At 44.6% G+C, this 15,030-nt stretch overlaps 1 protein-coding gene across 1 annotated transcript in view; it reads right to left on the bottom strand.

The window, feature by feature from the left end:
• CFAP61 (cilia and flagella associated protein 61) overlaps positions 1 to 15,030 on the bottom strand; it is a 249,520-nt gene that overhangs the window by 218,271 nt on the left and 16,219 nt on the right. The window contains exons 5-6 of the mRNA XM_069547844.1: positions 14,374 to 14,441; positions 13,634 to 13,760 (exon numbers count right to left, since the gene is read on the bottom strand). Coding sequence (XP_069403945.1) covers positions 13,634 to 13,760; positions 14,374 to 14,441 — 195 coding nt within the window. The remainder of the gene's footprint in view (positions 1 to 13,633; positions 13,761 to 14,373; positions 14,442 to 15,030) is intronic.

Genomic DNA, 15,030 nt, shown 5'->3' with positions numbered 1-15,030 from the left:
GGGTCCAATGCTTTAAATTCCTCCAGGATAAACTGATCACATAAATTCCAGATTTCTTTCTCCCTCCCTTCCTTCCCTCCCTTCCTTTGTGTTTTATTTTCCTGTATTTCCACTGCAGAAGCCCCAGTCACCTCTGTACAAATGAAAGCTGAGTTTGGTCCACCCTGGACCACACTCCCAATGGAGTTCTCTCCCAATGGTTATTTAGGATTAAAATCTGTCCTTACTTACCAGAGTCCTGCTTTGTTTGACCTTTGATGTCCGCACACCCTGGAGCCCATAGCCCAGGGGCAACAGTGACAGCCAACATGGAAGGGACTTCCCCCCACCACAGGCACTGACTGCCCTAGGGGTGCCATCCCTAGGCCTGTTTGCCAGCAATGGCTATGGGGCCCTCTGCGGAGTGAACCCGCCCCAGCCCCCCAGCCTGCCTCTGACTCCCCTGCAGAGACTACTGCTCAGGTCTCCTCATTGTGTGGCCTTGGGGTCTCACCTACAAGACGGCAGAGACAAGGAAAGTCAGGGGGTACAGTGTGCAGACACAGGGGCGCCCTCAAGGTTACTCCCTCGCAGGCATTCAGCCCCCGGCAGCATCTGCTATGGACGACTTCACATGCCACCCACCCCCCACCCCACCATCCGACACACTCTGAAACCCCTGCTGGCAACCTCCATCTGAGTGCCCAAGCCCTCTGCTGGGAGAGCCAAGAAGGCCCCACTGCATTCAGGACACACCACAGCCTGCAAAAGGGCGCTGCTAACAGAGGTGGCTTTTCTCTGTAAACAGAGTCCTCAGTGATAGTACTTAAAAAAAAAAGATTCTAGGTGAGAAAAGACAACAAATCCATTTTCAAATATCCTGCCAAAAATTAAAGTCCCCACCAATATTTTTTTTTATTATTTAGACTGTGCCAGGCCTTAGTTGCAGTATATGAACTCTTAGTTGCAGCATGTGGGATCTAGTTCCCTGACCAGGGATTGAACCCAGGTCCCCCCGCATTGGAACTGCAAAATCTTTAGTGCCTGGACCACCAGGGAAGTCCCAATATTAGTTCAGTTCAATTCAGTCACTTAGTCATGCCTGACTCTTTGTGACCCCATGGACTGCAGCACGCCAGGCTTCCCTGTCCATCACCATCTCCCGGAGCTTACTCAAACTCATGTCCATTGAGTCAGTGATGCCATCCAACCATCTCATCCTCTGTCATCCCCTTCTCCTCCTGCCTTCAATCTTTCCCAGTATCAGGGTCTTTTCCAATGAGTCGGTTCTTCGCATCAGGTGGCCAAAGGATTGGAGTTTCAGCTTCAACATCAGTCCTTCCAATGAATATTCAGGATTGATTTCCTTTAGGATGGACTGGTTGGATCTCCTTGCAGTCCAAGGGGCTCTCAAGAGTCTTCTCCAACACCACAGTTCAAAAGCATCAATTCTTCAGTGCTCAGCTTTCTTTATAGTCCAACTCTCACATCCATACATGACTACTGGAAAAACCATAGCTTTGACTAGATGGACTTTTGTCGGCAAAATAATGTCTCTGCTTTTTAATATGCTGTCTAGGTTGGTCATAGCTTTTCTTCCAAGAGGTAATTATTTTAAATTATGTGAAAGTAATTCAATATCCTAATCATTTTAAGAGAATAGAGACAGCTATCACTCAGAGAACTCCAAAATCAACTGTGTACCATGGGCTTTTATCTCTATGATGGACACAAAAACACTACTTCGTGGTACAAAAATCAAGAATAAAGGTTCAGAAAGACCCAGGGCCGAATGCCTAATCATGAGCCCTCAGCAGCCTGTGAACAAAGTGATCCATAATTACACCTCAGTACTTATTCTTCTGGGAAAAAGAAGAAGAAAACATCCAAGTTGTGGAGCTCCGAAGAATCTCTCCCTTAAGCCCATCCCCAAAATGTATAAAGAGGAACCTGCTCTGCAAGTATGTTCCTTGGGGTAATCGAAGGTTTATGCTCTTGCATCAGCCCCAGTGCTAATGATAAGGTATGACATCAGCCTCTCGTAGTCTCAAATGGCATGTGATAAAGTCAAGCCCCTTGGAAATAAGACACCCCAGCTACCAAAAACAACTCATTCAGGAAAGTGTTTAAATTTGTGCACTGCCTGCTCAGAAGGTAAAGACTCTGCCTAGGAGACCCGAGTTCGATCTCTGTGTCGAGAAGATCCTCTGGAGAAAGAAATGGTAACCTACTCCAGCATTCTCGCCTGGAGAATTCCATGGACAGAGGAGCCTGGGAGGTTATAGTCCATGGGGTTGCAAAGAGTCAGACACAACTGAGCAACTTTCACTTTCACTCTGCCACTCAGATAGGAGGAAAGCCACTTCTTGTGGAGCCGCTGGGCACAGCAGGGCCACGTGGCCAGCACCTCCATGACCCCCAGTGTTTAGGTGGTGATGACTCTGAAGGTTACAGTTGATCAACACAAAGTATTGACACACCGGGGAAGACGCGACTGAGTAAGCAGTAACCTTCCTTTAGATCCTGCAGCCATTACGAGGCTTGGAGTGGACGACGACCCCTGTGCTATGGAACTAGTTACAGACTATTTTATTTTAACCTGTTTGGAGCAAACAAAAGGCCCTTCCCATAGAAACTGGTTTGATCCCTCAGGCCCTTAAATGCCCATCAGACTCTGAGAACCATGCCAGATGAAAGCAGGCTGGAATCCAAAGCTGAAGAAAATCAACAGCCTCTCAGGACACCTGGCTTGGGGTCCGGTGTCCCGGAAGCCCTGGAGAAGGCAAGGTGAAGGAGGACAGGGACCTGGGGGCTCTTGCTGGCTTCCTGGGAGGTGGGGAGGAGGAAGAACAGGCTCACTCCCCACCTCCTCCGTGTTAGCGAGGGGTGCTTTCAAGGAACAGCGTGATGCCAGGCCCCAGGGCACTTGCCCAGCTGCTGGTATGGTCCCTTGGTGGCAGGTGGCTCCCTCAGCATCCTGACCCCTCTTCTGCAGCATCACAAGTGTGGAAGAGAGCCCTCAGGAGACTTCCCTGGACAGGGAGGTGCATGTTGTTTCCTTGCCAGCAAAGAAACTGCTGCGGAAGCATAGATGGAAAGCTCATGCTTACGGGCTATAAACGACGGCTACAGCCCACCTTTGGGCTACTGTGTTCGGGATACTGGCACGGCCTCCTCTCTGCTGCCTGAGGCATCTGCCACAACTAGAGAGGATCTGCATGTCATTAGTGAGACTTGAAAATGTGCCATTGGAAAAGGGATTCTGATGTCACTTTAAAAGCCATAAATATTGTATTTCTTCAAGCCTGAGAGTGTGGGCATATATGTGTGTATATTCTTTAAGAGGGGGCGTCCCTGGTGGCTCAGCGGGAAAGAACCCACCTGACAATGCAGGAGATGCACGTTCAATCCTCTGGAGGAGGAAACTGCAACCCACTCCAGTATTCTTGCCTGGAAATCCCATTCTTGCCGGGAAATCCCACGGACAGAGGAGCCTGGAGGGCTACAGTCCATGGGGTCACAAAGAGTTGGTCAAGACTGAGTGACTAAACAACATACTTTAAGAAATCAGTGAAGACAGAAAAATCCAGAGAATCCAGTTTAGTGGTCGTGCTAAAGAATGCCGTGCATTTTGCTTAAACCAACCCCTAACACAATTGGTTTTAATTTGGAGTTGGAGAACCTACAGTAGCTGCCAACTTGGCACCCAGATTTTTCTTTTTATTCAGACGTGTGAAACAAAGCACCTTTTTCTTTCCAAGATCTCTTGTGACCTCTAGTGGTCTTCTCTAGGAGAATCAAATCCATCATTTCTAAACTGTATATTCCATTCAAAACTTTAAAATGGGTTTTGGAACCCTTTAGCCTCTGCTCATTGGAAAATGCCATGATTTTAACAAGTTGTGGAGGACTTCGAGATGACTTCAAAGCACATTTGAGGCCAACTAGAGGCTCCTGAACTTCCACCACTGCGATCTGATCTACGTTAACACATCTCTGCTCCATTTGGATTGTGAACTAAATTCTATCTGCTGGGTCACTTATCAGGACCCAAGAAGACCAGTGGGGAAATTCCAAACTACCCCACATGTTCTTTTTGAATGCTTTAGTATGTTTATCACTCAAACATCAGAATGTTTATTTATATGAAATTGCTTAGAAGTCAAGCTTAAGTGGATTCCTAAAAAATCATGAGACTATCAAATGCTTAATAAAAATAACTGCTTTAAAAGGTGAAAAGTTGGCATTTTAAAAACACCAATCTTAAAAGTCCTAATTTTTTCATCTATTTTAAATAGCAATAATGCTGACCTAACTTAATTTCTGTTATTAGCAAAAAAAGCAGTACTATATTAAGGAAACTTTAAGTCACTTTCAGTTCAGTTCAGTTCAGTCGCTCAGTTGTGTCCAACTCTTTGTGACCCCATGAATCGCAGCATGCCAGGCCTACCTGTCCATCACCATCTCCCAGAGTTCACCCAAACTCATGTGCATTGAGTCAGTGATGCCATCCAGCCATCTCATCCTCTGTCGTCCCCTTCTCCTCCTGCCCCCAATCCCTCCCAGCAGTGATCTCCTGTAGCATATTTGGCACCTACCGACCTGGGGAGTTCCTCTTTCAGTATCCTATCATTTTGCCTTTTCATACTGTTCATGGGGTTCTCAAGGCAAGAATACTGAAGTGGTTTGCCATTCCCTTCTCCAGTGGACCACATTCTGTCAGACCTCTCCACCCTGACCCGTCCGTCTTGGGTGTAAGTTACTTTACAACCCTGATTGATGGCACGATTATAATCCTTTCCTCAGTAAGTACTCTCCCATCCCCATGAGGACTTGAAAAAGGTAGGTTTCTTCCCAGAAAGCCCATTTCAATAGTTTCTACATCTGAGAACATCTCAAATCCACCAGCAGTGATGAATCAAGTCCATGATAGGTAATAAAGGTGTGTCTAGAAGCAGCTGCGCTTTCCTTCATGTATTATACAAAATACAGAACAGTAATTGTGACAATTAGTTTCTAAGTAGAGGGGGACACTACAGCACAATACAGGTGAGTCCAAGAAATGGGACTGGGGATGATCACGTCAGTGTGCTGGCTCTGAATATGTTGCTAGGTAAACAGCAGAAGTGTAATCATATCCCCAAATGCTTCACTGGTTTGGTGTCTTAAAGACTGTGTTCTTCACCATTAATTATCAGTGCAAGTAACAACAGATGAAACAGATGTCAGAAAATAAATGTAGGGGAAATGAGAAATGAGACAGCCTAAGTGGATATGTGGCCACGCCCATCTGACTCCAAAATGGTTTTTTCCTGCATCATTAAGGAGGGAGCTTGTCCACATGAGTGCTGTTTCCAGATATCTGAAGTCCTGTGCATGCAGGTGTCACAACTCGAATTGGAGCCCTGTAGATGGAGGACCTCCTAAGGTGTGTCAGAGCCCCCACCCGCAAGCAAAAGCACCAACTCTCACAACACCATAACTGCCTCTACATTTCAGTGCTACACCCTGAATTCTCTTCTTATAAGCACCCCTTCCTCACTACAAAGCACCCCCTGTCATCTCTTGGCTACCAGGACCACGTTCCTCTCGTGAACTGCTTTTGGCAGATTTTCTGGACAGCTCACTCTCGGAGGGAGGCTAAATAAGCAAGACCTCAGGGAAAGGGGAAATGGGAGGTTTAGTTCAGGCCGGGGGGGAGGTCGGCGTTCGTAACACTCAAGTTTGCAAGAGTAAAAAGAAGAAAGAAAAAAGATGGGAAGACAAGAACTGAGGAGACCAGCTCCTGACCCCCAGTTCCCATGTGCTCCTAGGAGCCAGCACTGGGTGGGGCACATCCTATACCGGGCTTCTCCAGCCACCTGCATCCCGAGGTGGCAAGAGCCGCATCACTGAGTTAGCCAAGATGCCACTTACTTTTTACACAGTGGAAGAAACAGGTGATTTTTCTCCCCCATAATTCATTTATTTTGTAACTGGATGTTTTACCTCTTAATCTCCCTCGCTTACTCCACTCGTTCCCCACCCCCTCCACACACACACCAGAAACAGGGGATTCTGAGATAGGCAGCTTCCATACATGTCAATGTCAGCATAAGATTTATCTATAATTTTCCATTATAATAATGTCTTGATGAATATCTATGTCGAAAAAACATAAGCTTTAAAATTCCCCAAGAAATAACAATTTGCACAATCCAAATTCCATATACTTTTCATATACATTTTAAGAGAATTCAGAGTGTGGAGGTTTGGGGAGACTGGAAGAGGCGTGGAAGCCCTGAGCCCTTCCCCACATCCTGCCTTGTGTATTTCGTCCATCTGGCTGTACCCAGGTCATGCCCTTTCATAACAAACTGGTCATCTAGTAGGCAGAAAAAGAAAAGACTTAAAAATGTGCTAATTCATTTGTAACCGTTCCCCTCCAACCTCCCCCTAAGAACTGTCTGCTTTCAATGTACATGTTTAGTTATCTGTCTAAACTAGAAATTATTTTAAATGCAACTATTTTCTTCATTTAATATGGAAACTGTAAAATGGCACTGAAACCCACAAATATTTGGATTAATGCAAATTAAAATAACAAACTACTGTTGTACTGCGGACAGTTTTAATAAGTGAAACATCCGCCATTAGCAAGAATGCAAGAAAATGAGACTGTTGGTTAGGATACAAATCGATGTCATTATTTTAGTCAAATAATTTGGTAGTATCTATTTTAAATTTTTGGTATTTAATGCAACCTTACCCAGAAATTCCACTTCTAAGTATCTATACTACAGACAAAAATAGCATTACCACAGCATCACATGCTATAGAAAAAAAGATGACATATTTCCATAAACAAGGAATACTTCAATGTAAAGCCAAATGATGTGGCGTTTCATACAATGAAATGCCACACAGCCACGAAAAACAATAAAATAGATCTGGTAGGTGGATGAGTTGCTATACTAAGTGGAAAATGCAATTAACAAAACATACTATCATGACTATAGACATATATGCATGTGTATATATATAGAGAGAGAAAGAGAGAATATACACGTAACACTTTCATGTGTCTGTACAATTATATCGGAGAAGGCAATGGCACCCCACTCCAGTATTCTTGCTTGGAAAATCCTATGGATGGAGGAGCCTGGTGGGCTGTAGTCCATGGGATCGCGAAGTCGGACATGACTGAGCAACTTCACTTTCACTTTTCACTCTCATGCATTGGAGAAGGAAATGGCAACCCACTCCGGTGTTCTTGCCTAGAGAATCCCAGGGACAGAAGAGACTGGTAGGCTGCCACCTCTGGGGTCACAGAGTTGGACACGACTGAAGCGACTTAGCAGCAGCAGCAGCAGTACAATTATATACTCACATAGAATAATGAAACAAGGAGTAATTTTTAAGCTTTTTATGATTGGAAAATATAATTCATTTTATTAAATGAGCCCATGCCCCACATTAGTTAGCAAATGGCAGGAATAAAAATGATTAATTTTTAAATGAAATTGAGATTAAAGTACAGCAACTATGAGACTACAAGACCCTAAGAAATTAATTTATGCAACTTTCTCATGACTTAATTAACAATTTGCCAAGTGGCCAGAGGGAGAGCACTGGACTGACTGGCCAAGACTGGTACAGAGGAGCCAAAGGGGTGAGCCTGGGAGAAAGCTGAGGCCCAGGTTGTGGAAGAGGCAGTGTTCAGAGCCGCAACAGGAGGAAAAGAGAAGACACAAACCAGGATGGGGTGGGTTGGGGCTGGAGGCTGGGGGAGAGGCTACTGTCAGGGCACAGCCACCCTTGCTCTTACCCAAGGTTCAGCTGACATTTCTTTAATAGATATAGAATTATTCAATTATTACCATCTTTACAATGAGTATAGGTAGTTTGTGCTTTTCAGGGAATGGGAAACATTTTAGATGATTAGATTTATCTAAACAATTCAGATATGCATTTTATCTAAATTGTTGAATTTATAGAATTGAAACTTTTCAGTGTCTGTAAAGTGAAAATTACTCAGTTGTGTCTGACTCTTTGCTACCCCATGGACTGTACAGTCCATGGAATTCTCTCCGCCAGAAAACTAACCCAGGGATCGAACCCAGGTCTCCTGCATTGCAGGCAGATTCTTTACCAACTGAGCTATCAGGGAAGCCCCTCAATGTCTATAGGATCTGTACTAATATCACTTCTTTCAATCCTGATAATGGTAGTTTAAGTCTACTCTCCTTTTCTTTTTTCTTGATAAGTTTGGCTAGGAGTTCATCAATTTTATTCGTCTCATCTGTGTCTTTTAAATAGCCAAATCCAACAGTCTCTTTTCTGTAATCAAATTATTTGATCTCCCTACAAATTATTTGATTTGCCACTTTAAGAGTCTTTGACTTCTGTGACTCTCTTCCAATTTTCTTTATTATTGTTAAGAGTTTCATCTTTCAAAATTCTGCTCTAATTCTCTGCTTTTTACTTTAAAATACCCCCAAAAACTAGACCATCTCTTTTGATCTCATGATCTCCTCAAACTCTCTCCTGTACATCTAGCACTATTGTTTTTACCTTTGATTAATGAATCCACCATTCCCCAGTTCAGATCAGTTGCTCAGTCGAGTCTGACTCTTTGCAACGCCATGGACTGCAGCACGCTAGGCCTCCCTGTCCATCAACAACTCCCAGAGTATACTCAAACTAACATCCATTGACTCGGTGATGCCATCCAACAATCTCATCCTCTGTCGTCCCCTTCTCCTCCTGCCTTCAATCTTTCCTAGCATCAGGGTCTTTTCCAATGAGTCAGTTCTCCGCATCAGGTGGCCAAAGTATTGGAGTTTCAGCTTCAACATCAGTCCTTTCAATGAATATTCAGGACTGATTTCCTTTAGGATGGACTGGTTGGATCTCCTTGCAGTCCAAAGGACTTTCGAGAGTATTCTCCAACACCATGGTTCAAAAGCATCAATTCTTCAGTGTTCAGCTTTCTTTATGGTCCAAATCTCACATCCATATATGATTACTAGAAAAACCAAAGCTTTGACTACATGGAATTGTCTTTTAATTTCATGGCTGCGACTGCAGTGATTTTGGAGCCCCCAAAAGTGAAGTCTGTCACTGTTTCCATTGTTTTTTCATCTATTTGCCATGAAGTGATGGGACCAGATGCCATGATCTTAGTTTTCTGAATGTTGAGTTTTAAGCCAACTTTTTCACTCTCCTCTTTCACTTTCATCAAGAGGCTCTTTAGTTCTTCTTTGATTTCTGCCATAAGGGTGGTGTCATCTGCATATCTGAGGTTACTGATATTTCTCCTGGCAATCTTGATTCCAGCTTGTGCTCCATCCAGCCCAGCATTTCTCATGATGTACTCTGCATATAAGTTAAATAAGCAGGGTGACAATATACAGCCTTGATGTACTCCTTTCCCAATTTGGAACCAGTCTGTTGTTCCATGTCCATTTCTAACTGTTGCTTCCTGACCTGCATACAGATTTCTCAGGAGGTAGGTAAGGTGGTCTGGTATTCCTATCTTTTTCAGAATTTTCCAGTTTTTTGTGATCCACACAGTCATAGGCTTTGGCATAGTCAATAAAGCAGAAGTAGATGTTTTTCTGGAACTCTCTTGCTATTTGATGATCCAGTGGATGTTGGCAATTTGATCTCTGTTTCCACTGCCTTTTCTAAATTCAGCTTGAACATCTGGAAGCTCATGGTTCACATACTGTTGAAGCCTGGCTTGGAGAATTTTGAGCATTACTTTGCTAGCATGTGAGATGAGTGCAATTGTGTGGTAGTTTGAGCATGCTTTGGCATTGCCTTTCTTTGGGATTGGAATGAAAACTGACCTTTTCCATTCCTGTGGCCACTGCTGAATTTTCCAAATTTGCTGGCATATTGAGTGCAGCACTTTCACAGCATCATCTTTTAGGATTTGAAATAGCTCAATTGGAATTCCATCACCTCCACTAGCTTTGTTTGTAGTGAAGCTTCCTAAGGCCCACTTGACTTCACATTCCAGGATGTCTGGCTCTAGGTGAGTGATCACACCATCGTGATTATCTGGTTCGTGAAGATCTTTTTTTGTATAGTTCTTCTGTGTATTCTTGCCACCTCTTCTTAATATCTTCTGCTTCTGTTAGGTCCATACATTTCTGTCTGGTCGTAGCAAACACCCTCTTCCAACAATACAAGAGAAGACTCTACACATGGACATCACCAGATGGTCAATACCAAAATCAGATTGATTATATTCTTTGTAGCCAAAGATGGAGACGCTCTATACAGTCAGCAAAAACAAGACTGGGAGCTGACTGTGGCTCAGATCATGAACTCCTCATTGCCAAATTCCGACTTAAATTGATGAAAGTAGGGAGAACCACTAGACCATTCAGGTATAACCTAAATCAAATCCCGTAGGATTATACAGTGGAAGTGACAAATAAATTCAAGGGATTGGATCTGATAGAGTGCCTGTAGAACTATGGCCAGAGGTTCGTGACATTGGACAGGAGGCAGGGATCAAGACCATCCCCAAGAAAAAGAAATGCAAAAAGGCAAAATGATTGTCTGAGGAGGCCTTACAAATAGCTGTGAAAAGAAGAGAAGCAAAAGGCAAAGGAGAAAAGAAAAGATACACCTATTTAAATGCAGAGTTCCAAAGAATATCAAGGAGAGTTAAGAAAGCCTTCCTCGGTGATCAATGCAAAGAAATAGAGGGAAACAGTAGAATGGGAAAGACTAGAGGTCTCTTCAAGAAAATTAGAGATACCAAGGGAACATTTCATGCAAAGATGGGGACAATAAAGGACAGAAATGGTATAGACCTAACAGAAGCAGAAGATATTAAGAAGAGGTGGCAAGAATACACCAGCCCCCACTAACCTTGAAAATCCCGCATCACCATCATTGCTCTCATTCTTCAACTTCTCTATACAACTGGCAACCAAACTGCACCCTCCCTCTCAATCATTTCTTTGCATCTATGCACCTGCCTTGGTCCATTCCACAACCTGGACCTCTGACTGGTCACTGCCTGAATTCTAGCCAGCGTCACTCTTGGCCAGACTGTCCTGTGCTACTCCCCTGCAAGCCACTGGCCACAGGGAAACCAGTTATTCTTTGACATACAGTCCACCCCATGTCTTTCTTCAGTGCTCCCAGTGGCTCCGAGTTGAAGTCTGCTCATCTCAGTTGCGTGCTTCCTCATACCTGCCCACCTGCCTGATGCTCTCTTGCCTTCATGCCTTTGCCCATCCTGTCCATCTGGCTGAACTCTGACTCATCCCCCCTGACTACAGTCAGAGGCTACCTTCTCTGTGAAGCCTCTTTTTCGTTTACATTTCCCCCACTGAGGTATAATAACATAGTGTAAAATGCACAGGTATTAAAAGTTGATGACTTCTGAGAGCTGCATGCACCCTAATCAATCCACAGAGCATGGTCTCCCCATCCTGTCCCTCCAGCATACTCTTGCCTCTGCCAGAGGCATCTGTTGATCTGGCTTCTGCCATTCTGTACATCATACAAACAGCGTACCGTCTTTGTTTCTATGTCTGTCTTCTTTCATTCGGCATAGACTTTCTGAGCCTGGTCCATGCTATTGTGTGTGCGTATGTGCTCAGTCACTTCAGTCCTATCTGCCTCTTTGTGACCCTAAGGACTGTGCTCCACCAGGCCCCTCTGTCCATGGAATTCTCCAGGCAAGAATACTGGAGTGGGTTACCATGCCCTCCTCAACCCAGGGACTGAACCTAAACCACCTGTGTCTCTCGCATTGCAGGTGGATTCTTTACCCACTGACCCACCTGAGAAGCCTGCTATTGTGTATATCTGTAGTTTATTCCATTTCATTGCTGAGTAGCATCCATTGCACAGAGGGACTGCAGTTTGGTGGACATTTAGATTTCTGAGAGCCTAGGGGTAGTATGAGGCTGTCTTGATCCCTCTCTGTCCTTCCCTCCTCTAGGCTACAAAGCATTACAGCTTGTAAGTGGATCTGTCTCCCCTACTTAACTCTAACAATATTAGGAATAATGTTTAATTTCCTTGAGCACCTACATGTGACGGGCAGTGTGCGGAGTGCTTCTGTCCTCTCATCCCATCACTACAACAGTCCCACGTGGCATACAATATCTTCACATCCACTGACAGAGATGAAACCAAGGCCTGCAGAGGCCCAGTTCCTTGTTTAAGGTAACTCGTCTGGAGAGGAGTAAAATCAAGATCAAGATCCACCTCTACCTGATGTCATTATTACACATTCATAACACTGCATGCCTGGTCAATAGTAGGCTCTCCCTGAATGTTCAGCGTTGATTTTCTTTAGGATTGACTGGTTTGATCTCCTTGTAGTCCAAGAGACTCTTGCTTTTCAAAAACTGAGATTTTATACTTTCTAAAGAAACCGAGTACTTATCCAATATGGCAATGATGGGAATTCTCTAGCAGTATAGTAGTTAGGACTCTATCCATCCACTGCAAGGGGCACGGACTCAATTCCTGGTTGGGGAACTGAGAGCCCGCAAGCTACATGGTGTGGCCAAACCGCACCCCCACCCCTCCAAAAAAAAATCAGGAACTTCCCTGGTAGTCCAGTGGTTAGGACTTCATGCTTCCAATGCAGAGGGTGAGGGTTTGATCCTTGAAGCCCTCTGTGGCTCAGATGGTAAAGAGTCTACCTGCAATGCAGGAGACCTGGGTTCGATCCCTGGGTTGGGAAGATCCCCTGGAGAAAGGAATGGCAATCTACTCCAGTAATCTTGCCTGGAAAATCCCATGGATGGAGGAGCCTGGCAGGTACAGTCCATGGGGTCGCAAACAGTCGGACATGACTGAGTGACTTCCCTTTCACTTTATTTCTGGGGAACTAAGATCCCATATACAGTTGGGCAACACCAGAAACAAACAAAGCACATGAAAAAGCACAACAAACAAACACAACCCACAAATATGGTGGGACTTCCCTAGCAGTCCTGTGGATGGGACTTGGCCTTCCAATGCAGGGGGTGTAGGTTTGATCCCTGGTTGGGGAGCTAAGATCCCACATGCCTCCGGGCCAAAAGACCAAAACATAAAGCAGAAGCAATATTGCAACAAATTCAATAAAAACTTTTAAAAAGTTCCATATCAAAACAAAAAGTGAAATATGGGGTCTGTCTTTAGAAACTTTTAAGAAGTAAATGCTCAGCCTTGCTGACCATATGGCACTAAATGACTCTCAATCATACATGCAGTGACTCTCAAACATGCAATCCTATTATGTCATCAAGGGGAACTATAATCACCTCCAAATGAATGAAAGTTCCTGGGTATTCTAAAGCAATTTCATTCAAGCCATAATTACTTACAGTAAGAACTGGCGATTTTTAAACTCTCTGTAACTGTTGGGCTTCCCAGCTGGCACTAGTGGTAAAGAACTCACCTGCCAATTCAGGAGACATAAGAGATGCACGTTCAATTGTTGGGTCAGGAAGATCCCCTGGAGGAGGGCATGGCAACCCACTCCAGTATTCTAGCCTGGAGAATCCCATGGACAATGAAGTCTGGCGGGCTACAGTCCATGAGGTCGCAAAGAGTTGGACATGACTGAAGCTACTGAGCACGCACGCATGGGAGGTAACTGTCAGGGTAAACGCTTAGGTAACGGGAGGCCTGGCACCAGTCTTACCTGGCTTTGCGGATGTGCAGCTGAGGGTAGTGGTTGTGCCTGTGACACACATGCACGGCAAAGTCCTCATCATTCGTCAGGCTCGGGACATACCCCACTTGGCTGAACACGGTTATGAGAGTGGAGCCTGAATCCCAGAGACAAAGAAATGAGGCCTGGATTTACCAAGAAGTAACTTCAGGGCTTTGAGAAAAATGAAGTTTTCACTCTAACATGTGTTCTTTGTTTTTTTTAATTGAAGAATAATTGCTTTACAGATTTTTGTTGTTTTCTGTCAAACCTCAATATGAATCCTCCATAGGTATACATATGTCCCCTCCCTTTTGAACCTCCTTCCTGTCTCCCTCCCCATCCCACCCCTCTAGGTGGATACAGAGCCCCTGTTTGAGTTTCCTGAGCCACACAGCAAATTCCCATTGGCTATCTATTTTACATGTGGCAATGTACGTTTCCATGTTACTCTTTCCATACATCTCACCCTCTCCTCCCCTCTCCCCAAGTCCATAAGTCGATTCTCTATGTCTGTTTCTCTACTGCTGCCCTGTAAATAAGGTCTTCAGTACCATTTTTCTAGATTCCATATATATATGTAACATGTGTTTTAATTGTTACAATCAGATGGGCACGTTAAGTCTCAAGGACCTGGAGACCATTCTTATGTCCCACCCCCGATGCCCCATTGTAAGCACAAAATTCCTGTCTCAGCCCCTGGAGCTAGGACATGGTGGAGGAGGCCTTACCGAGGCTCATGCAGGATGGTACGATGAGGAACACAAAGTGCAGGTCCAGCACTGCCTTGAACACTGTCCTGATGAGGGTAAGAGAGGGTCAGGGTATCAGCAAGGTGACCTTGCGAGCAACTGAGGTAGGAGGTAGATGGGACTCGGGGCCAGACAGCTGGTGTTTGTCAAGGGGAGTAAAATTCAAGCTGTGTCCCCACCCAGAACTCCAAGGACAAAGCTAGTGGCAGAAGCTGAGCTCTGCTAAAGTAGAGAGATAAGATGACCATTCCCGAGGTCAAGGAAAACTTCCCTGTTCCCACATGTGCAGGAAGCCTTCTAAAAGAGGGTCAAAAAGGGAACATGCACCCCAGGCCTCTACAGTGGGATCTGTTTTAGAAAAAGGCTGCACAGGCATCTTGGGGAGGGTCCTAGGACCAGTCAGGAGTGAGGAAAGAAACAAGGTAATTGGCCAATTGTAAACAAAGATCTGGAAGGACTGCCCATTACAAGTGCTTCAAAGAACCTCTTTGCTGCTCTCCTCATTCAAGACCCCTCTCCAGGTATGCCCCTGCCTTATTCCTGCCTTCAATAAACAAACTGTTTCTCTGTGTGCTCTCCCACATGTTATGCTGCCCTCTTTAATAATAAACTTTGTGCCTATTTTTACAGCTTTTG

Source organism: Ovis canadensis, chromosome 13, assembly GCF_042477335.2.
Source record: "Ovis canadensis isolate MfBH-ARS-UI-01 breed Bighorn chromosome 13, ARS-UI_OviCan_v2, whole genome shotgun sequence".
Taxonomy (NCBI): Eukaryota; Metazoa; Chordata; class Mammalia; order Artiodactyla; family Bovidae; genus Ovis; species Ovis canadensis.
The sequence above is the reverse complement of the archived record's forward strand: the minus strand, read 5'-3'. Positions and strand labels throughout refer to the sequence as shown.